Raw genomic sequence first — 22,651 nt, forward strand, 5'->3', positions numbered from 1 at the left:
ATACGGGCATACCGCCGGGTCAGCATCATGGGCCTTCAGTATTTACAGTGAAGCGGCCCTGAATTTAAATAAAACAGTACGAAATGTTTGATTTGTAAGAGGATGAACATGTACTTGTGTGAGCTTTAGCGTTTTGTAACCGAGCTTCTATATCTTAAACAAACTAAAGGTTGTAGTGATGAATTGTTAATGTGGTATCTGCCGTAAGTCCGGCCAACTGGAGCATACAGTAGCCATGGCATGTGATACAGATGGTACATACGACTTTATTCCACAATGTGCCAATCTCGCAAAAACTTTCAGCAACATCCGAGCTGGGCAGCTGGCTGGGGAGAAGAAAACAAGAAGACAGCTTATTCCATAATCTTTTATTGAAAACAGTTTTTTTTATTTAGTATCAGCAACACAAAAAAAACCAAGCCCAGATGGATGGATCGAGAATAGTACAGGATCAAACCTACAGCACTACAATCCTAAGGTATCAAGCCAAACCAGTACTCTAAAATCACACTCCTTTTGGAATCCCCGTGACAGAATCGAGCAGTGCTTGGCTTTCGTCAGCGACAGCCTTTGGTCCAGCCCCAAGCCTGCTGCAGATGAAGTAGCTAACGTCGCCCTTGAATTTCTGATCATGCATCTTCATTTCTGGAGGTGCTGGGAGAGCCTCAACGTCTTCTATGGAATGCAATCCAGCATCACTTAGAATTGATTTGTCGCCGACCAAATAGCTGCAAGATGATGTTGATCGGATCAGATATATCCATAGAGCTCTGCTACAATACAGTCGATAATGCAGGGTTAATTTAATCGTGAATATCAGACGCACCTGCTCAAATCCTTGTCTTGTGGAGGGAAATAGTACAAGAGCTTCTGAAGGAGAAGTACTGCAGTTTTACGGTCCCATGCAATTAAAACTGCGTTAGGGCCAGCATCGAAGGTGTAGGCAACCTGCCATTAGAAATGCTCATCTTAATTAGAGATCTACGACACACATGCCTACTGCACACTCATAAATGGTCTCGCTATCACATCAATTGCACCACCTCAGCAATGATGGCCCTGTAGTATGGATGAAATAATGCATATCAGCCATCACAATCAGCCTATATAGCAATTAGTGATTGCTAATGTGAACGGAGGCAATGTTTGCCGAGGTTCACTCTTGAAGTTAAATTATTCAATCCAGTTATACAAGTCAAAAATTGTTTTGGCCAGTGCAGTAAAAACTTCTCAAACTGTGGGCATCCTTCCAAGTAGTTCCACTTGGATGGTTTTGTGCTATTGGAGCAATATTCACTGGGATACAACAACAGAATTACCTATGTTCTAGGATGGAGTTCAGAACTTTTTTTAAAAAATGCGCAACAGATGTTCATCAAGAATAATAGAAATACCTGTGGGCATCCTTCCGAGTGGTTCCACTTTTCTACAAGACCAATTATCCTGCAATTAATTGAGACCTGAATTCTTAGCTCTGGCATTTCAGGAGCAACACAATCCAAAAGCAATACCCTGCTAAAAACATACCTGTGTGATGTATCATTCATATAAAAGATGGGAGGGCTCGTATCTAAACATACAGCATGAAACTGATTGCTATCAGCACAAGTTAACTTGGCAAACAATTCAAAGTCGTGATTCTTGATAGCCTCTTCCATTTTCAACACCCGACTTGGCACTACAGTCTGAAACATAAGAACAACCAGCACAGTGCACAGTAAGAAGAGGGAAAACTATTTTGAGAAATTTAAGCTCCAACCAGTAAGCTGTTTAAACAAGTTCAAGTTCATAATGAGAACACAATCACCTGGGCCCTGTACTGCAAGAGGGGACTTGTTTCAACACTATCCCGCATCCCACTGGTGCTACTTGTTTCCTTCTGCTTTGAACTGACCTAATTCACAAATGTGTATCAACTATTTATGATACCAGGTAGAGCAAAATTAAGGGGAAATTTACAGGTAAGGAACATGAAAAAGAGTTACTGCAAAATTCATAATTGCTATCACTGAAGCCACATGACAATGAGAAGAATATGTAATAGGTCATGTGGAATACTGGAATATAGATCAGATAGACACAGACCACTGCAATAATAATTACAAGATCCTTCCAATGTGCTTCATCAGCAAGCTGCACCGCAATACTGTCACTTCCATCATCTTTCTGCATACATTAAGGCCTCACTTAGACTTTCTGAATAGGAAAAGCATGCATTTAGCCTACGCTGTTTCTCTGTCATAGCCATACTGTTACTGACTTTTCCCATACACCATTTCACAAATCCACCATAGATACTGCGGCATGCACTCCCAGATCCCTGCCTGCATGAAGTTTGACAGATATAAGTTTGGACAAGAGACACAATTTACTTGAGCATTGATTGGCAAATTCCTTGCATTGTCTCAAAGAGAAAGAAAAAAAAAGCATGAACAAACAGAGCATGAAAATGGTGGAATTATTGTAGAAATAGCATGAACATACCTTGCTATTGAAGAAAGCTCTCCATAGTCTTCTTTCACATTCATTAGCTTTCCAAGGGTGAAAACTGTAGCAGTATTTCGACAACAAATTATTATGCTGTGAGTTGTGATAAATGGTTTATGAAAGCAAGACCATGAAGAAATATTTATGAACGACTAAGCAATAGTGGCTAAATTCAAAACATAATAGTAGTATTAGTAAAATAACCACAGAGTTACTTCCAAAATATTACAAATTTACATTTTTCACTAGTGTAATTGGCTAAAAACAACCATTCAGTGCACTAGAGACAACGAGATGTGAACGCCGACTGATTTTTGAGAATCTATAAGAGCATCATGATGTCTGGAGAGACTGTACCGAGACAAGCAAAGCCAGCAGCCGAGGAGGCCAAACCAGCAGCGGTGGGGAAGTTGTTATACGAAGCTATGTGGACATGCAACTTCTCCCAGTCCTCTTTCTTTATCTTGATCCCCTTCTTTTCATCCTCAAAATCACGAGCACGCTTCCTGATCTCTCTCAGGCAGCTCTGAAACCTTCCTCCTGACAACGAGATTTCCTGCTCCAATCCAAACCAAAATCCTATGAAAATCGTACCACACAGAAGAAAGATCAACTTTTCGATGTTATGTTAATATACTCCGTAAGAGGATTCTACATTTGCCACTTAGTCAATGTCCAAAGTAGCAACCCTGCAACTACAGAAAATACAAAATAGGCATATACAAAAAAAAAGTTGCACTTTTTTTTATTTTAGCAAACGACAAAAGAAAAATTTGGAGCTCTGCACACTTCGATCCAGATCCAGATCGAGGCAATAGCAGCCACTTCGACGAACACAAGCAGCCACTTGAAGTGAGTAAGGATGGGAATCCCAATGACGCACCTTGCCGTTGAGCCACATGCGGTCGGCGGAGAAGGACGGGCTGACGGCGACGGTGGTGGTGGCGGAGAGGTGGTCGGGATCGAGGGTGACGCTGATGCTGTCGTTGACGGGGAGGATGAGCGCCTCGTCGCGCTTCCCCCAGTACTTGATCACCGCGATGTTGGTCGGCGACCGCCCCGTCGCCATCAGCACCCACTGCCCCTCCTCCTCCGAAGCCATCGTACCCTCTCCTACCGCTGCTAGCGTCTCGCCGGAGATCGGAGAGGGTCCCTTCGCGCGCGGCGGGCGGAATGCGGCGGGAGCGGGAGCTCGAGCGGCGCAGCGCGGCGCGAGAGAGCTCACAGGACAGCCTGCGGGGGGCGCGGGAGGCGGGAGCGGCGGCGGAGGATGCCGCACACCGCGAGCGCGGGCGGCAAGGAGGAGGTAGACGGCGGAGCAGGGGTCCCGGAACGGAGCTGCCGGCGGAAAACTTTTTGCATGGGTGCTAATTCGCGAGATAAATTTAATGAGCCTAATTAATCCATAATTTACCACAGTGATGCTACAGTAATCATCCGCTAATCATGGTCTAATATACCTCATTAGATTCGTCTCGCGAATTAGCACTGGGGTTCTGCAATTAGTTTTATAATTAGACTTTATTTAATACTTCTAAATAATAAGATTCTCTTTGATGTGACCCCTCTAAAATTTAGACCCCAGTAAACGAACACAGCCTTTGACCGCCGCCACCGCCGCCGCCTTTCTCATGGAAACAACCTCTATCTCCTCATCGTTGAGTAGTTCCACGCTGACGATGGGAGATGGAAACTCTCCTCCAGGTTCAGCTGCCTCCCGCCCCACCCCCAGCGAAGAAGATTACGGATCATGGACATGGAAGTAGAAGTTTGAGGATCTCATTGGCTGCGATCCCAGCCCTAATATCATGCCAAAGCATCCTGATTCTGCTTCCTATTTCAAGGAAAAGCTTCAGGTACATACATGGATCATTTTGTTTCTTCAATTCCCTGAAAGAAAACTAAGCATCGGCTAATGATTTTTATGCGGTCGGTCGATGTTCTTCAATTCACTTGCTTTCTACTCCTGATGCATGTATCTTATTTGAGAAGGATATGTTCGGAAAGTACCTACGTACGGTATGCCCTAAACCGCGCCCTGTATTTGAGAAGGATAGCGTCAAACAGTTCTATCAAGTGTGCAGTGGCTGGTCGCACTTCATGGGCCTCCGTGAGTTCCTCTACCGGAGATTCTCAGTACCATGGCCTCCTACAACGCCCTGCGATGTGCTAGGGTGGCGCTGAAGGGCGCCGCTCCATTGCGCGGCCGCCGGGCAGACCCCAACGGCCGCCACCGCTACGGCTTCACGCCCCTCCACCTGGCCGCCGAGAACTTCAGCGTGGACATGGTCAAGCTCCTCTTCCGGCACGGCGCATCGGCAAACATCCGCACCAAGGGTGAGGACGTCGTGGAGGGCCTCCTGCCTCTTCATGTCGCCGTTGAGAATGCGGCACAAGTACCTGGAGGACCATTGGGCTAATGGGGACCATATTGTCAGCCTCATCTTCCTCCTCTGTCTGCCTGAGATGGTTTGTTCATATATATATATATATATATATATATATATATATATCTACTGCCAGAGCATTTAATTTATTAGATATACTAGCCCCAATCAGTTCCCCTTATTTGCTGCATCCATCCACCCATGCGTCCAACAATATAACCTGCTTTCTAGTTTAATTAATTATTTCCATGTTATTGCCACTCGCAGAAGATGTTCTTGGACACTACTAGATTAATTGCCAAACAAACAGACAGCATTGTCGATGAGGTATGGAATTACATTCGTACGGAGAAGCTTGTTGAGGCGGCAATTTTGCTGCTGGCAGCTCAGAAGCAGCTCCGTGGCTGCCGTAACAAGAGCTCCAGCCAGGTCTCTCTGAATGGGCTTGATATTGTTAAAAGCAACATTGATGAAGCTCTCGACACCCTACATCTTGAGGTGTTAGCTATGGTTCAAGAAGGAAAAAAATGGCAAGGCGCAGCTGAAAGACAAGACGGAAGCCCTTCTTACAGCACGTGCTCTAGTTGGTACTGTCCATAAAACTCGCGAAGCTGCTGCCCTTCTTACAGAACATGAGGTTTCTTTGAATGGTTTTGACATTGTTAAAAGCCGCATTGATGAAGCTCTTGACTCCCTACATCGTAAGGGGTTAGCTATGGTTAAAGAGGGGAAAAATGGCAAGGCACTTCAGATGCTGCAAAACAAAAAGGAAGCCCTTCTGACAGCACATGCACTAGTTGGTATTATTCAGAAAGCTGGTGAAGCTCTTGAGGGGTACATTCAGACCTACCCAGAGGTACTGGCTAAATGATTTCCCCTTTGTTTTACAATACCTATGGGTTTTCCTATTTCTGTGTTCTTCAAATGTTCTGTAGTGTTTATTTCCGTGATTATGATCTACCAGTGAATGAGTACAGGGTTTTAGAAGTCTGCGTTGGGTGTGGGTCACTTTTTTTTTTTGTGATATGGAAACAGTAGGAGAGACGACTGCATTATACTGACAAGTTACTAACCCATCTAAACAGCAACTCAACCATGCTGTTCGTGGCATATTTTTTTTTCATTTTCTTGTAATAGATTAGTTTATAAAATATGTATTTGGTTTGTTACCTTGTAATAACTGTTTTGGTCTATATGATCCATCTTTCAGGTTTTGTTTGGCCAACCATGCGCAAATGAACTAATACAAATTAACCTCGTATTTAGAGTTTAAGGTTGAATTTTGCACAATAGAAAATGTGGAGAATATAGCAATGGAAGTGCAAAGGAATACGTGTAATTGAGGACACATGAATTGAAAATATACAAGATGAGATTTTCACTTGAGCAATAGAAAACCCTAAAATATTTTATTACGAAACAAGAAACTTGAGGATCAATTTGGAACTAGAGGTACATAAGTGGTACATAGGAATCTTTCATTGTGGTTCAAATAGACCCCATGGCTAATGTATAATTTGAGTGTTTTTTTCGGGTGGGCGGGTATTTCTATAAAAAGTTAGAATGTAAATCATAGCAATGTAATTAATCGGCTCAGGGTCAGGGCCATTGAAAGTTGGTTAAGAACATCTTTCACTCTTTGCACATGTATAATGAGCTCTCTTGAAAGTCTTTCCCTTTTGAAACTTTACTTGGCTCTTTTTAAAGATCCTGCCATACTGCGACAAGAATATCACAATGAAACGTGGTGGTTGAAAGAAAGTTTGACCTCAACATTGGAGGTATACAAATTATCATTCAGCTGCCAGTGGGTTCCTAGGTCATGCCACCAATCTGGACTGCAACCACATGTATAAAGATAATATTTAGTTCTATTTTCTTTCTTGAACATTATTCTGTCATTGATGTTTTAATAGTTTTTGTTTCTTCTCCTTTCCTGACTCAGTGCCTGATAGGCATATTCTGCTGTATAAACTTTTGGTGATCTTTTTGTGTGGATGCTCTGGGAGGAGAATAGGATTAGCTAGTTTTCACGGCTGTTTTTATCCCTACATGTCTACCTGGTTTGTCTACAAGTATTTGTGCCATTGGTTCAGGTGGAGAGAATTAGTTGGGCAAGTTGGCTGTTTGGTCATTTAGCCAAATTGGATGTTATGAAGTCTGAAGTAGGTCCTTTTGTGTTGGCCTAGTTTGCGGTGAGCAAGGACTAGCTAAAGCTTCCAGCACCACATTTTTATTGGTGGGCCTAATTTTCCATCACCCTTTTTTTTCCATTTTCTTGTTTCTTTTTTTATGTCACATATGTTATACAGTGTGGGCTTTGTTGGTAGTTAGAAACAATGATCTTTCACTCTTTCCATGTATGATTACATTTAATGCAGCCATGCCGTAGGCAGTAGTAGTGGATGCCATGTCGAACACTGTTATGCAGGACTTTTGACTAGCCATTGAGTTGTTACTTGTTAGCATGCCACATCAATTTGACTTACTGACTTGATAACCTTGGATGCTTAGTATTTGTATAACTTTATTTAATGCTTAGAACACCATTGTTGACTTTCAGCTGTACTACTACTTGTCTTTAGATATTTTCTTATTGAAGGTTATGTGGTTTGCAATCACCACCACAGTTCAACTGAAGATGTCTGAATACACATCTGAATATTTTCTTGAACATCTTTTAATTATTTGTTTTAACAAACATTTTGGTGAAATGTAGGTGTCCCATGAGGAGATTGTTGAGCATGTTTCATCGATTCTAACAAGTAGTGGCATCGTTTATTCTGGAAAAAGGCATTGACACTGGAAATCTAGAATGGTTTGGCATCAATTGGGATCACATGTATTCATTCATATATTTTATGCACACCTGATGTGGTGATTTTTTTTTTCTAAATTCTTACCTTGTTGTCTTCAAGCTACAAATATGGGGCAATGCCTATTGATAGGTCAAGGTCAGAGAGCGGTATGCTACTTTTGTTTGATATTACTCCCTATTAAAATTAGAAAGGAATATTAGTTGTGCAACATTGTTATGTTTCCACCCATTGCAAAGTTGTCGGATTTGGTGGATGCACCTCTTTTCAACTTTGCAGTACCAAAAGGGTGTGTTACAAAACATCTTTATTTAACCTCATCAATGCAGCCACAAGGGATTCAAGGCTATGGTAACATCAGAATGGTTAAGGACATGAATTGATGTTATTGCTGGGTTATGGATCAACTTTATTGCTGCTATAAGAATGAGAAACTGATGTACTAATGCCTAGGAATAACTAGGCTTGTAATCTCCCTATATAAGGGAACCTTGAGATTGATAAGAATTACCAATTCACTATTCTCCTTGTCTCTACAATTCTATTTCACAACAGGGTGCAACAGACCTTCGCTGGATACCAGCCTCCGAACTATGCTTCCCATGCATTTCATAAATTGATTCCTAACCAATTTCATTGCTGAAATAGGGGACTGTGAGAAAACTAATGAAGCTGACAAGGCATCTTCCCTGGAAGACGAAGTTAGTAAAAGGGTAAGGAGATATTTAAAGAAATTTAAGTGTGGATGGTATCACCTTTTTGCATGTCAATTGCGAATGGTTCAGTTCATGAACAGTTGCTATGTGATTTTTTTCAAAATTGTAATACTTGCTGGAGGATAAAAAGGCTTTCAGTTTGTTTCAGATAGAAATTTTATTCTGGGAAAATTGCAAAAACCCACCTCTTTAAGACATTTTGGTCCAGTCCACACCTGCAAGTTTAATTTGATTTCACATTGTTGGTTAAACGGCAGCATGAATACTCATTGCGTCTCCCAACTGTCAGCGTTTCTATCATATTTGATGCATTTTGATGCTAACTGATTCATCTATTCAGATTCTGATAAAGCATCCGCCGAAAGGATTGGCCATAAAAGAAGTGAGAAATATGTTCTTCCCATACTGGAAATCTGTGCTGTCTTGTCGGTTCATGGTGAAGATAGCCCCAGCCTGTAAACCAAGCAGGAAAGACTTGCCAAGTGCTGAAGCAAGCAAGAAGGGGACAAAGAAATCGATGGGAAATCCTGGCTCGATGGTACGGCCCCAACTAGCAAGCAACTATGAACCCAGAAGGATGCTTTGTGCTGTTGCTTCCATGTCCCGGATGGTGTTGTTTAAGCGCACTTGAGAAATATGTATGTGGCGGTACGCTGGTTGAAGTACTTACCAGGGTACTACTTAGCTTCTTGATCGAATGAGTATCTTTTTGTTATTGTTCCCAATACATGCATGCTCAAAGTTGCTTTAATCTTTGTGCAGGCCTGAGAAATACTGTAGAGGTGAAACGGTGAGCTGACGTGAGAATGATCATATCGTGCTGTGCTAGAAGCCAGCTATATTAATGCCTTTTGTGTCCTGACTTTTTAATTTTTGAACCTTACCATCACCTGAGAATGTGCACAGTTTGTTCTTCCTCGGTCGGAGCAGTCGCGGCCTCGCGCCCTCGCCGGGCCGTCGACGCGCGCGGCGAGGCCAGCGGCGGGGCCGTCAGGTCCGAGTTCAGAGATGAGGTCTTCATCATGCAGAAGCCGATGCAGAAGCCGGTGGCCGCCACGACGAATCCGTCGGCGCGCCGCGCGGGGCCGCGGCTGCCGATCGATGAACCACGGCGAGGACCGGGTTGCTCGGCTTCGCACCGACACCGCTGCCGCCGGCCACGTCAGCATGTTCCTGGACGGACCAAAGTGCACCTAGAGCTGCCGCGTGTGCCGACGGATCTCCTCAGAAGAGCACCGGCCCAGCTCGACATCGGACCTGACAGACTGGTCGTGGGCCTATTGGGCTAAATGCAAGAACAAACAGGCTAGGGAGGAACTAACAGCGTACGGCCCAGGACCCCCGTCTGGTGGGTTGGGTTAAATCCTCTTCGCGGGCTGGTAAACTCGCAGCCCGCACCTCGCAAAGGCAAATGCGAGCGGGGAGGGGCTCCCCGTGCCCAACTCAATGGCAGCGAGAGCCGGAGAGCGACCGTCTCCGGTACGACGACCGAGACGGGAGAACGCCGGCGAGACGGCGACGCCGGGGGTGGACCGACCACCCCGGACGGCATCTCAAAAACCGTCCAACCCCCGAGGCCCCGAGTACCACGCAACCGTGCCTTCAGCCCTGGACTATCCATGACCATCACACTGCTGCGCATCGCAGAGACCCCCGAGGCCCAGAGGCACATGCACCCGGACCCTGCCGTGGCACTGTGCAGGCATGGCAAAGATCCCGGGTTCTCATCAGATCAGGCCTACGTCTCCACGGCCCGCACAAGTCTGCAGTTTTGTTGCTGTGGTGTTTTTCAGAGTGGCATGTCTGTCACTGTCAAGTGTGAATCCGCGCACACGGTACCTTCTCTCTGCGATGAATCCACGCGCTTTCTCCCCTCCACTGGAGAAATCTGCTGCCGCGGGAAGTGTTTCCTGCGCGGGTCCCGCCGAGCAGAAGAGTTAATACAAGCGTCCAAAGGTCGAGCAGCTTTTGCTTCGCTGCCTGGACGACCGGGCCGGCCGATAGCTAGCGGTACAGTAGCACGTCGACTGGCAGACAGGAGAAACGCATTAGCCTACCAGCATGAACGCGCACTGTGCTTACCGTCATCCGAACCCGGGGTCTAAGTTCTTGGAAGTTCTTGAGCCGAAGCAGGTAACCCGATCGGACGCCATGACCATGCTTCTGCAGCCTAGGCCAGCGCCCGCGAGATTTGGTCCGGATCGCTCCCAACGACGCAACGCGAGAGGAAAGGCGACGGCGACGCGGTGCGGCGGGCCTTGGGTGTGGAGCGGAGCGAAGCAGGCAGCCGCAGCACACAGGAAGATTGGGGGAAGCACGCGTCGCGCACGCGAGGCGACGGGACGACGGAGCAGACGGCAGCAGCTGCTAGCTACTGGCACTGGCTATAGGCTAGCGAGCCGCGGCGAGGACTTGACCTGTGACTGCGACAGCGGTGGAGCTGCGCCTGCGCGCCCTGTCGCAGTCGCCAAAAAATTTTGTACGCACGGCGCGGCTGCCCTCCTAGGCACCTCCCCTGCTCCCCCACCATGGCCAATGGCCGCCCGCGCCAGAGCTCCAGAGGTTTGGGTCCCGTTTGGCACAGCTTCTCAACAATTTCCACCCCTCCTTCACAAAACGCGCGCACCGTCACAAGCGGGAGCGGACCGGCTTCTACAGCTTATCGGCCTCCGCTCCCTGCGCCGGCCTCCGGCCCCCCGCGGCCTCCGCCCCCCGCGCGCCCTCCGCCCGCGCCGGCCTCCGCCCCGGCGCTGGCCCCCCGCGCCCTCCGCCCCCGCGCGCCCTCCGCCCTGCGCCGGCCTCCGCCCCTGCGCCGCCTCCGCCTTCGCTCCCCGCGCCGCCTCCGCCCCCGCGCGGTCTCTGCCTCCGCCCCCGCGCCGCCTCCGCCTCCGCTCCCCGCGCGGCCTCCGCCCCCGCGCCGCCTCCGCCTCCGCTCCCCGCGCGGCCTCCGCCCCCGCGCCGGCCTCTGCCTCCGCCCCGTGCCGCCTCCGCCTCCGCTCCCCGCGCGGCCTCCGCCCCCGCGCCGCCTCCGCCTCCGCTCCCCGCGCGGCCTCCGCCCCCGCGCCGGCCTCTGCCTCCGCCCCGTGCCGCCTCCGCCTCCGCTCCCCGCGCGGCCTCCGCCCTCTGCCTCCGCCCCCCGCGCCGGCCTAATTTATTTGTCTAATGACACTCTATTATGCTATCTAATTTATAATTAAGTTATCATTAGCTTATTTAAGAGTAATTTATGATTAATTGTGTGATATATTAATTGTTAATAATTTATGAATAACTTTCAGCTGTGCCAAATAGGGTCACGACCAGCTGCTTCTTTAACCAGCTGCTTCTCTGGCCAGCCAGCCACCAGCTGGCTTCTCAACCAGTTTCAGCTGTGCCAAACAGGACCGGACTGCGCGGCCGTTCGCTTTCCGCCGCGGCGCCGAGCAAATGGCGGCACTGCCACCGCGTGCCACGGGCTGACGGGCACCGGAGGCGTTCGGCCGCGGGCCGGCCCGGGGGCAAGACGGTAGTTTCGGGGTGGCCGCCGGAGGGGAGGCGGCCGGCCGGGGCAAAGACTGGTGTGCGGTGTGCCCTGCGCCCCGCCCGTCCATCTGGGCCCCACATCTGACGCGCCCCGAGGAGTGGCAATCTGACCCTGACCGCTGCGCCACGCTAGCCGCCTGGCGCGCTCATGGCAGGGGCAGGCCCGGCCAGTACTTCCGTTGACCATCGAGCCACCTGTGCCGCCGTCCGTTCCCACTCGGACCCTCCCGCAAGACAAGACTCCCTTCCCTCGCGCCCCTGCCGTTTCACACGCAGCCTCCGTCGTCGTTGCGAGCGAGGCGTCGCGCCGCCGCCTGCCTGCTGAAGGACTGTTGGCCGAGATCACCATGGCCATGAACCACCACCGCACCGGAGAGGGACCAAACGGACGAGAATACGAGATCCCTCCTCATCAGTGGCAAGAGGGACTGACTGGCTGAGAGGGTCAACCCTAGAGGAGTCAAGTTGGCAAAGCCAGAGGGGGCGCGAGGGCAGCAGAGTAGTTGCACAGGTCTAGATCAATCCGTAGCGAGAGCAATTGCTCTTCTGCTGCTGGCTCAGGTATCCAAGCGGATCGGTTACTCCTGCTGCTGATCAAGTTGGCAAATGAACGAGGCTTAATTTTTGCCACTTCATGACATTGCATTGGGAAGAATTCACCTAGTTTCCGTTTGATTTGGCAAATGCCACCGAAATGCACTGAGCATCTCAGCTCCTCACATTCTCCTCCAGCTGATCTTCCCACTTTACCCCCGCCCATTTATTCCCTTTACGCTCATTGGACCGCACCGGACCACATCTTCGGCGGCTCGACCGAACCTGACCGGGCCAGATGGCCAACGCCCAGACGCGCCGCGCTCGGTAGTCGGCAGTCGCTGTCGGCACCACCACTTCTTTCGACCTCGACTCGAGGAAGCTCGCCGTGAAAGGCCGTCTTGGTGCGATGGGTTGGATGGAAGAGGTGGCTGCATCTGCGCGGCGGTGAACCGGTAAGGACTGAGGAGGGTGGACGGTCCGACGGCCGCAACAGAGGGTTCAGGGTCTTCAGGAGCAGGATGCCGGAGCCCGGAGCGATGGAACGTGCAGTGCCGTCCTCTGGTTATTCGTAGGGCGCGCTCCTCTCCGTGCAGGGCTGGAGGCGGACGTCCAACCGATGAGGATCAGCGGATCTCAAGAAGAGGAAACGGGGCAGGCAGGGCAGGGCAAAATGGTAACTCTGGTTCAGGGAAATGAACTGAAGGACTGAACAGTAAATGAACAGCAGCATTGGCCTTTTGGGGGTTTTCTGGTCTCATCTGAGCTTTAAAACCCTTGCTCCTCACCTGTTCACCCCTTTCGTTTTCTCGTTCTTCTCCCTTCTCAGTGGACGAGTCTCCTCTTCTCAGTGCCATCTGGCCAGTCACCTCTTTTGTTTTTCTAAAAACCAGCCCCTGCTCTCATCTGCAACCGAAGATTTCTTTTCCGGCATTTTGGCTTTGCAAAACGGCATCAATATTGGATTTGGAGCAGAACGTGAGCGGTCAAATCTTTCCTTACTCTTTGTGTTGTGCTTTGCGCTTCTTTTCGCTCTAGTTGCTGAGGAAGTGTTCCTTTCTTGATTTCTTGTGTGTAGTGTGGCTGCGCGGAGTTAGCAGCAGCCATGGCGCATAATGTGTGGGAGGCTGACAAGATGTAAGTTTTCTTTCAACGCTCAATCTGTTCCCTGGTTAATCTCCATGATCGGACGGCTTTGATCAGTGAACACGCTGCTTTTTTTCTTCACTCCTTCAATCTTTGGTATGTTTTGGGTTGTCTTCCATTGTGCTTGAAATCCACTCCTTCCTCTTCGCTTTTTTCTTGATGGTTTTCTTTTCCAGTTAGGTTTCTTCATCGTTTTGTTTCTTTTCTTTCTTTCTGATTTGTATGAATCGTGCCCTTCGTCTCTCCTTGTAGCATTAGTGATGGGTGCAGATACATGATATTTAGTTTATTTTACCATGAATTTCCGCTTTTCCACTCCATTTTGTTGCCTCTTTTGCAAAAGTTATGCTTCTTCCCCTCTTCTTCTGAATCTTTTTCGCCCTTTTCTTTACACGGCAATGTTTCGTCTTGTGCCCGTTTGCTTTCTTCTTTGTTTCTTTCGGTAGTGCCTTGCAATGCTACTGTGACAATTTAATTTATCTTCTTTCTCGTGGAAAGTTTTGGTTTTCTTGTTCTTGTTCGTTGGGGTTTTTTCTACCGCGCGAATATTTCTTAAGACGATTTCTGCAAGTTACTTTTTGTCTGGGCTCCTGCATACTATGCTACTAGCAACTTCAGTTTCCTGTTATCTCTTACCACACCTCATTGTTGGAGAAGCAGGTTAGATTCCTACATTTATGATTACCTGTTGAAGAGGAACCTGTATAACACGGCGAAGGCATTCCAAGCCGAAAGTAATGTGCCTTCAGCTCCTGTTGGTGAGTGCTACAGTATCATGTGTTGTGATCCGATTGTAATTTTTCCATTGATGGCGCCATTTTAGGTTCCGAGCTCCTTTCATTTTGCATAAAGAACTGAAACTTGATTTCGTGAAGCCTTAATTTGAAGCCAAGCACTAAGTTTAGATTCATCTTTATGTTTTGACTAACACTAACACATGAAAGAAAACAAAGTTACTACTTAGTCTTAGGGGAGCATGTCGAAGTGAACACTAGACCTTGCTGTTGTGTATGATTGAACAACAAGTACATTCTTTTTGCATTTTGAAAACACAATTTAATTCCTTGTACTTAATTGCCATTGCATCTTTTACTTTGCATAGCGATCGATGCCCCAGGGGGCTTTCTCTTCGAGTGGTGGTCAGTTTTCTGGGACATCTTCATTGCAAGGACGAATGAGAAGCATTCTGATTCTGCTGCTGCCTACCTTGAGGTTCTTTTTTTGATACAGTAACTTGAGGTTATTGTAGCACATGCATGTTAATTATTATTCCCTCAAGGCTTTGACCAACAATTACTCCATCACTCCATCGGTACTTCATTTATGTAATACAAAATTGTAGTCATAAGTTAAATTTTTTAAATATGAATTTAATAACATCAATTTCGTATGTATTAATAGAGTAATTGCTGGTCAAAGGCTTACCCTAATGGAACAAAATAAGCATTGTAATTTCAGAGAGAGTAGTACTTGTCCTTGTCGGTGCTTGCTTGTCCTCATGCTACACTAGGCAGGTTAATTGATACGGAGTCTTATCTTACACTATACCTAATACTAAATGTTTAAATTTTGTTCATCACACGTGTTCCTCCTGCATGCACATTTAAAAGGTGAACTTTACATTTTTAGAGCTGACTTACATTCTAATATTAACTCAAGTAGCAGAAGCCAAGGTAATTCCTCATCGATTCTGAGAAAAGGGATAATAAATTAATTAATCTGCCTAGGCAATAATGTGTATGGTTGCTTGCACGTTCTTCATAAGTTTTTTCCACGCTGCAATGTAGAAACGACTGTCCAACTGTCAAGTGAGTGCCATGAATTTTGCTTGTTTAATAGTTGATACTAGCAATTCTAACTATTTGTCCAAGCCAGCTCTTATTTACTTTGCAATTGATTGGAAAATAGTAATCATGGTCCCATGTGCCCATTGGTCCTGTTGTCTCCATGTAGCTACTAGGTCGTACTAGTTTGTTTTCTGCTGGTTACTTATCTGGAATTACGTGTCATTGCTAGAGATCTATTGCGATGATTATGCAGTAACCACGATTTATTTTGCCTGCTTCATTGTCTTGTATGCTTGTCCTCCCTAATATGATGGCACATAAATTTATGCCCACACAGTTGATTAAAGCACGGGAGCAGAAGCAGCAATCACAACAGCAGGTCGAGATGCAGCAACTCTTGTTACAGAGGCATGTGCAACGACAGCAACAACATCCGCAAGAGCAGCAGCAGCAGCACCCGCAGCTGCAACGGCGCCAGCAGAAGCAACATCAGCGTAATGAAAACACTGATTTTAGCACAAGTGCCCAGAATGGTACGGCTGTTGCTGATCCACAAGTGCGACAAAATGCTACAGCTGCAAGTGGTTTATCTGCAAAGATCTATGAGGATAGAATGAAAATTACTGCTCAGAGGGACATTTCAGATGAGGCTTTAATGAAGGTAATTTTCTAAATTGCAGTCTCAACTGCTGCTTCAATACTTGAGGTATATTCAATGTAGAATGCTCTGTGTTAATTTGTAATGCAGCAAAGGCTCACTGAAAGCATTGGTCCATTGCTGGAATCAAACCCAACTTCAAGGCTAAAGTCACCTGCAAGATCAGCTCTGGCTTCAGGGTACTGTTTACTTGTTTTTATTCTGTAGCATTGCATTTACATGGGAGGGGATATCTAGTGCAAACCGATCTCAAGGTCAATTTGTTCGTTTTATTTTATTACTACTTACTAGGCAAATCGTCCATCGATCAATCGGTGGTGGGTCCGCTTCATTGCAGCAAGCTCAAGCCAGGAGCCAACCTCTTCTTGGATCGACACAGGTTGATAACTTATATTCTGATATTATTGTAAGCCGGAATATGGCGATAGTAGATTGATTGATTGATGTAGAATACATGTACATATATAGGCTAGGAGACCTAGGGTTTGTTTATGGAAGTATGACCAACGTAGGAGCCCCAGCCCCAATCCATCTACAGGTGCGCACGGGCCATACAGGCCGAGGGCAGCACCGGTCCTAAAGGCCCAAGCCGGCTGAGCTACACATCTGTCTAACAATTATATCCTTATATTTGTCAATATCAGTAATTGATGACTGAAGATTGTATCAGGATATGAAGGCAGAAACAAATGTAGCTTTAAATCTGAGAGCAGGTGCAGATGGGTCACTATTTGGAGTACAAGGTGTTTGACATCGAACTCTTTTGTTATTTGATGCTTCTGTTATTACCCTTGTGTTTTTTCACAACTAAAGCCGTTCTGAATATAGAATTTAAAATACGATCCTATGAGATTTTTCATTTGCCATATTTAGTTAAAATTCTATGAAGTTTTTCATGATGCGAAGCTTGAGATTTTAAATGCTTCATCGTTCTGTTTATAACATACATTTCCATCTTTACTTCCATTCTTGACAGGCTCTAATCTGGTGGGGAACAATTTGACCCTGAAAGGATGGCCTCTCACAGTTAGTTCTTCACCTTAGTTATGAATTGGAACCAAGTTTGTCTGTTGCATATTGTTGTGATCTTATGATATGTGTCCTTTTGATCATCACTATTCAGGGTTTAGAACAACTTCGATCTGGGTTTCTCCAGCACAAATCTTATATGCACTCTCCCCAACCATTACAGCACCAGCTCCAGTTTCTCACTCCTCAGCAGCAGCAAATTCTGCTTCAAGCACAACAAAATATGACCTCTTCACCTATAGAGATGGATAATAGACAACTTCAGATGCTTTTTAGTAGCCGAAACTTGGTTCCCGGAAGAGATGGTCAGTCAAATGCATTCGCTGAAATTATTCCCAGTGTTGGCCAGTCATTGCAGAACTTTTGCTTACCCACACAACGCACAGAGACTGATATGCTGATGAAGGTAGTTTTTTTCTCAGCTGTATCTATGCTTCAATTATAGTTGTGTGGATGCTTCAGTTATCAGTAAGTTGCGTTTATTAACATCTTTTGGAAACATGTTTTTTTAGCTTGTGCCCTGGATCAAGAATAAGTTTCCGAAAAGAAAAACTGAGTACATAGTTTAGATCGTATTACACTACTTCTAAATTTTTAAAGGGTAAATTCAATATTAGGTCGCAGAATAAAAAAGAGAAATACATTGTGGTAGTAAATTTTGACCTTCCCTTAACACTTATGAATGCCAAAGATTTCTCTTTCTTGTTTGTTTTGACACAAATCGAATCTAAACCTAAAAATATGGATTTCTCTTTAAGGTCTAAATTATTAAAAGCCTTCTTTTTTCATGTGGAATCTTCTGTGCTCAAACTATTAAGATTTTCTAGTTTCTAAAAAGATGTTGGTTCCACCTGAATCCTGATGTGTCCTTTTTTATGCGTATCATTGTCCACATAACATAATATCCAGTACTGAATGAGTGAGTAGTAATCGATTTTCTTTGCAACTTTCTTAAGTAAACGAAGAAGATGATACATATGCAATCCTACTCTTGACTGCCTGATCCTGAGGTCTTAGGTCACAGCTGTTTGGGGTTCTGGTGCGAAGGAAGGACTAATCCATGTTATTCCTATAGAAACCAAAATGTGCCAAATTCTTATAATTCAGTAGTCACAGAAATTTATAAAAAAATCACTTGGGTGCAACCACTTTGATGTGCGTTGCTATGCAATGGTTGTCTCGGACTTGGATTTGTCAAAGTTGCTATGTTGTTGGTATCATATTTTGATTGTGTTAAGATTTATTAAGTCATGATATTGTCTGGGACTTGCTTGAGTACCAACTAATATCCAATTCCCAAAAACATATAAGGCCTGAGCCACAGGTGGTGGTATCCCCATGTATGAGGGCCCCAGCTTTCATGACCTTTCTCGGGTGGGCTCCGTTTAAGCTCTTCTTAGTGAAATAACATGGGGAGGGTCTTTCCCCCACCGGCTGATTTTTTTATTCTCTTTTTTCCCTAACAGTTGTACAATGCATTTCATTGGCTGTTCTCAAAACTAAAGCTATCAAAAGAAAAGACATGTTAGTCTTGCCCAGTTGACAGCTTGACTCTGCAGTATCAATTTCTTGTTGCCCAAATAAATGTTGAATCATGAAAAAAGAATGGGATAATTGTTGATTAACTGATTGTACGTTTAGTGTCAAAATCAGATGTACTGAACTACTGATATTGTTCTGATCACTTGGTGATCTAGCTGCTAGTGTATATGTGTACAATACAGACGTATCCTAAAACTACCATTTGAGAAATTTTCTCGAACTACCATTTGAGAAATAAACCCTTTATATTTTCAATTAAACCTTACATCTTCTATTTTGTAGAAGATAGCAGCTCTGCATCATCATCATCAACAACAACAGAGTAGCAGTCAGCAACAGCTCCTCCAACATCCACTACTGAGCCAGCAACAACAAAGCTCAACTTTTAATGCAGGCGAGCAGGAAAAAATGGGCGATGGAAGTGTAACTGTGGCTTTCCATGGAAATAAACAGGTCTCGCCCTCTTATTCATCTTTTTTTTTCTTAATTTAATTTCAGTTAAAATAATAGGATCCATATTTTCCTATGGTTTATGTCTCACAGGTTTCTAAGAATAAAATTGGGCGAAAGCGCAAACAGCCTATCTCATCATCAACTCCAGCTAATAGTTCTGGTACTACGAATACTGCTGGAGCTTCCCCCCGTTCAACACCCTCAACTCCTTCCGCACATTCTCCAGGAGAAACCATATCAACACCACAAGTGCCCCACCATGCTAGCTTATCTAAGGCTTTAATTGTTTATGGTTCTGATCCCCAGGGTTCACCAACTAACCCACTTGTAAGTTGCTCTATGCTAGCGTACACTCTTTGGTGAGCCAGTTGCACAAATATTTGTATGGCAGCCTGGTGTTGCTTGTTGAATTTCTTTATGGTATCTCTTGACTCTAGGTTGATATGGATCATTATGTGGAGGATGACTCCATGGAAGATAATGTGGAACCAATCTTGTTACATGATGGCATAGATCTAAGAGCTGCTGGCAGCCACTGTATCAATTCTGCAAAAGGTTTGTGTCCTATCCTGTCTATTTAATTATACATCTACTTATAGAGTTATAGTTGGGTTGCTGTTAAGTTGGCACTGGACCTACACAGAAAGACTCCATTCGAAGAAATTGATGTATAACCTTTGAGGGCACCCTAGGGACTCCGGTAATTTTGTCCTTGGTCTGTCACAAATGGCTAGACCATATGTGATATGTGGGTTCAATGCATTGGATTAATACTATATGGTTGAGTCTAATTTGTTTTTGCTTTCGCTACTGCTTTTCGTTTCTCTTACATGTTGATTCAGGATATATCCTCCGAGAGATGTCTTCAGCTCAAGCAAGCACAAGCAGCATTCTATGTTGCCACTTATCATCAGATGGAAAACTGCTCGCTACTGGAGGTCATGATAAGAAGGTAAAAGCATGTACTGTTGTTCTTGCTAAGCTATTCAGTGGAGTTGATATAGTCATGGAACTTTATGTTCAAAATTTTCATTAGCTCTGAAATGTGTAATTACTAATTACCTTTTGTAACTCGCAATGCAGGTATTCCTGTGGAATGCTGAAACTTTGAAACAAAAATCAATATTGGAGGAGCATTCTCTGCTGATAACTGACGTGCGCTTCAGCCCAAGCATTCCTCGCCTTGCCACCTCTTCATTTGATAAAACCGTGAGGGTCTGGGATGCCGATAATGTAAGTATATGTCATCAATCCATGTTCCCTACCATTTCCTTTGATTGTGTCCATATGTTAAGTCATTCACGTTTCACCATGCAGAGTTTCACAAAATTAACTATTCCTTGGAATTGATCTTTGCAGCAGGGGTATTCAATCCGTACATTCACCGGGCACTCGGCATGTGTTATGTCACTTGATTTCCACCCAAACAAGGATGACCTCATTTGTTCTTGTGATGGGGACAATGAGATCAGATTCTGGAGCATCAAGCATGGAAACAATGTTCGAATTTTCAAGGTTTCTCAACTTTACATGTTTAGTATTTTTGTCAGCCTGTAATTTTCTTCTTTTTGTGAACACAAAGAGTTATTTCTAACTTGCATGCTGAGTAGCAACCTATTAAATATATCTGACATTTCATATCATATCAACTTGTTTAATTGGTAGCAAGCATTGATAATATATGGCATATACCTTGTGAATAGCGCGTAAAAGAAAGTGAGTTGTCACCAGGCACAATCAGCAGATCGTCTATGATGTGACAGGACTGTCTCCTTAGTTTCTCTTTTTTCTTTTCCCTCGAACTCTAAGACTGCTGCATGTTATTGTAGTAATTTAATTTTTCTGTGTTCAATGCCTATGCAGGGCGGTTCAGCCCAGCTGAGATTCCAACCACGTTATGGAGGATATCTTGCAACCACTTCAGATAATATGGTCTCTATTCTGGATGTGGAGACACAAGCTTGCGTGAGGAGATTTGAGGTGCGTAAGTGACTGAGGTGCACTGTAACAGTTTGCTGTTAACTTGAATATGTTTGCAAGTCACACCTTGCTCAATGCAGAGGCTGGGACCTTATTTCATATTGGAATAAAGCTTCCTTTATCTAAAAAAAAATCTTGTTAAACATAGTCAGCAACCTTTATATATTAATCAATATAGTTCCCCTGCTATTGGTAAGAGATCATTTAAAGCAGCTCTGATAGTCCTATTTCTTGGAAATTACAGAGCCACACCAAGGATGTTGGTTCCTTGTGCTGGGACCCCACTGGAGAATATGTCGTGTCTGTCAGTGAAGACATAGTGAAGGTGTGGTCATTGAACGACAAGAGCTGTGTGAATGAGCTTAACTGCAGTGGGAGAAAGTTGACTTCATGTGCTTTCCATCCTACATATCCATCCTTGCTTGTCATTGGCTGTTACCAGGCAAGTCACTTTATCTTGTATGGCTTTTACTCATGATTCATCCAAAACTAGATTGCATGGATCTAGGTTGCCTTTTTTAGATGGGGCTTTGAACTTCATAGATTGGCCTTAAACTATTCAATTCCTTCAGAGATTTCAACCGCTGCAACTTCAGTTCAGCAGAGCATATCTTTTAACACAAGTGATACTGTTTGAAGTCTCACAAATATCCATAAGTAGCAGCATAGTAGGCAATGCTATGAACATTAGCTACCATGAAGCATCTATGATATACTCAAGTTCGGAATAGCTTTAGCACAATTCCATGACGATTGCAGCTGCCGTTTCTACGCCGTCGGTGCATCTTTGAAATGTTTTGTATGCTTACCTGTGGGCTGTGCTGAATGGTGCAGTCTCTGGAGCTGTGGGACATGGCAGAGAACCGGAGCATGACCATTGCAGCGCACGGCAGCCTTGTCTCAGCTGTGGCCTCATCGAGCTCCGGCCTGGTGGCTTCCACAGGCCATGACAAGTATGTCAAGCTTTGGAGATGAGCTCGCCTCTGGTTGTGGTGCTGTTAACTATTTATGGACGCCCCTTTTGTCACACCATTAGCTGCCGGCTGCTCAGCTGTGCTGCTGGTGTGTTACAGTTGCCCTCTGAATGTGGATGGTGACAACTGAACTGCCTGTCTGAACATATGGCTGTGGAAGTAGCATGCAGTAAACCTGAAGAAGTGGTTTAGCACTAGCTTTTGTATAGAAAACTAGAATCTGGGGTATATCCAGCATTAGTGTCTGTCAGCTATCTTGTTTGTACTTGCACCTTGATTCCTCAAATGGCCATGCTCTGATTTCTGAATTCTGAGTACGCCCCTGCTGCATCTCTGTAAATGTGTCTTCGTGTTGTGATGTAGTGCTGCATCTAGCTAGACTATAGATGCTTCATGGCTAGGAAAAGTACGGATTGGCAACCCCAATTTACAAGAAAGGAATCTCAGGTTCCAGCATCCAATTCCAACTCGCAAAGTTGAATTGATCGAGTGCGACTCTGATTCCTCGTTTTGGGTGAGCATTTGCCATCATCGGGTTGAGATGGATGTGGATGAGATCTTGGCAGATGGTTCTCAGCTCGTGGCGAGTATCCTGATGTCATCCTGCTGTGATTGTTAAT

The 22,651-nt window shown here is 45.3% G+C and overlaps 2 protein-coding genes and 1 pseudogene across 3 annotated transcripts; 2 read left to right on the forward strand and 1 right to left on the reverse strand.

The window, feature by feature from the left end:
• Positions 1-337: 337 nt before the first annotated feature.
• LOC112886355 (diphosphomevalonate decarboxylase MVD2, peroxisomal-like) lies at positions 338-3,834 on the reverse strand. Its single transcript, XM_025952238.1, has 10 exons — positions 3,371-3,834; positions 2,845-3,043; positions 2,485-2,548; positions 2,261-2,324; positions 2,086-2,166; positions 1,808-1,894; positions 1,528-1,685; positions 1,395-1,443; positions 827-948; positions 338-728 (listed from the first exon to the last, which is right to left on the reverse strand). Exons 1-10 carry the CDS (start codon positions 3,587-3,589, stop codon positions 506-508), a joined length of 1,266 nt encoding a protein of 421 aa, XP_025808023.1. The 5' UTR covers positions 3,590-3,834; the 3' UTR covers positions 338-505.
• LOC112885633 lies at positions 3,661-9,037 on the forward strand (annotated as a pseudogene).
• Positions 9,038-12,843: 3,806 nt separating this feature from the next.
• On the forward strand, positions 12,844-22,440 carry LOC112886235 (transcriptional corepressor LEUNIG-like). 2 transcript variants are annotated; one of them, XM_025952059.1, is made up of 19 exons: positions 12,844-13,440; positions 13,541-13,599; positions 14,269-14,366; positions 14,711-14,820; positions 15,733-16,056; positions 16,144-16,232; positions 16,345-16,432; positions 16,724-16,796; positions 17,030-17,079; positions 17,177-17,488; positions 18,907-19,077; positions 19,168-19,404; positions 19,515-19,632; positions 19,920-20,029; positions 20,161-20,310; positions 20,437-20,592; positions 20,941-21,057; positions 21,302-21,499; positions 21,892-22,440. In XM_025952059.1, the coding sequence occupies exons 2-19, from the start codon at positions 13,568-13,570 to the stop codon at positions 22,030-22,032; spliced, it is 2,574 nt and encodes an 857-aa protein (XP_025807844.1). In that variant the 5' UTR covers positions 12,844-13,440; positions 13,541-13,567; the 3' UTR covers positions 22,033-22,440. The 2 variants fall into 2 exon arrangements, with proteins under 2 accessions (XP_025807844.1, XP_025807845.1); XM_025952060.1 differs by lacking the exons at positions 12,844-13,440; positions 14,711-14,820.
• Positions 22,441-22,651: the final 211 nt, after the last annotated feature.

This window comes from Panicum hallii, chromosome 3 (genome assembly GCF_002211085.1).
Source record: "Panicum hallii strain FIL2 chromosome 3, PHallii_v3.1, whole genome shotgun sequence".
NCBI classification, from domain to species: domain Eukaryota; kingdom Viridiplantae; phylum Streptophyta; class Magnoliopsida; order Poales; family Poaceae; genus Panicum; species Panicum hallii.

Bases quoted from the DNA above. Each gene is read 5' to 3' on its own strand.
- LOC112886355 (XM_025952238.1), bottom strand. From the start codon at position 3,589: ATGGCTTCGGAGGAGGAGGGGCAGTGGGTGCTGATGGCGACGGGGCGG. The intron at 2,549-2,844 runs GTACAGTCTCTC...ATACTGCTACAG, and splicing joins TGCTGGCTTTGCTTGTCTCG to TTTTCACCCTTGGAAAGCTA. The intron at 2,325-2,484 runs GTATGTTCATGC...AACTTCATGCAG, and splicing joins GAGCTTTCTTCAATAGCAAG to GCAGGGATCTGGGAGTGCAT.
- LOC112886235 (XM_025952059.1), top strand. From the start codon at position 13,568: ATGGCGCATAATGTGTGGGAGGCTGACAAGAT. The intron at 16,057-16,143 runs GTAATTTTCTAA...TTTGTAATGCAG, and splicing joins CAGATGAGGCTTTAATGAAG to CAAAGGCTCACTGAAAGCAT. The intron at 21,058-21,301 runs GTGCGTAAGTGA...TGGAAATTACAG, and splicing joins CTTGCGTGAGGAGATTTGAG to AGCCACACCAAGGATGTTGG.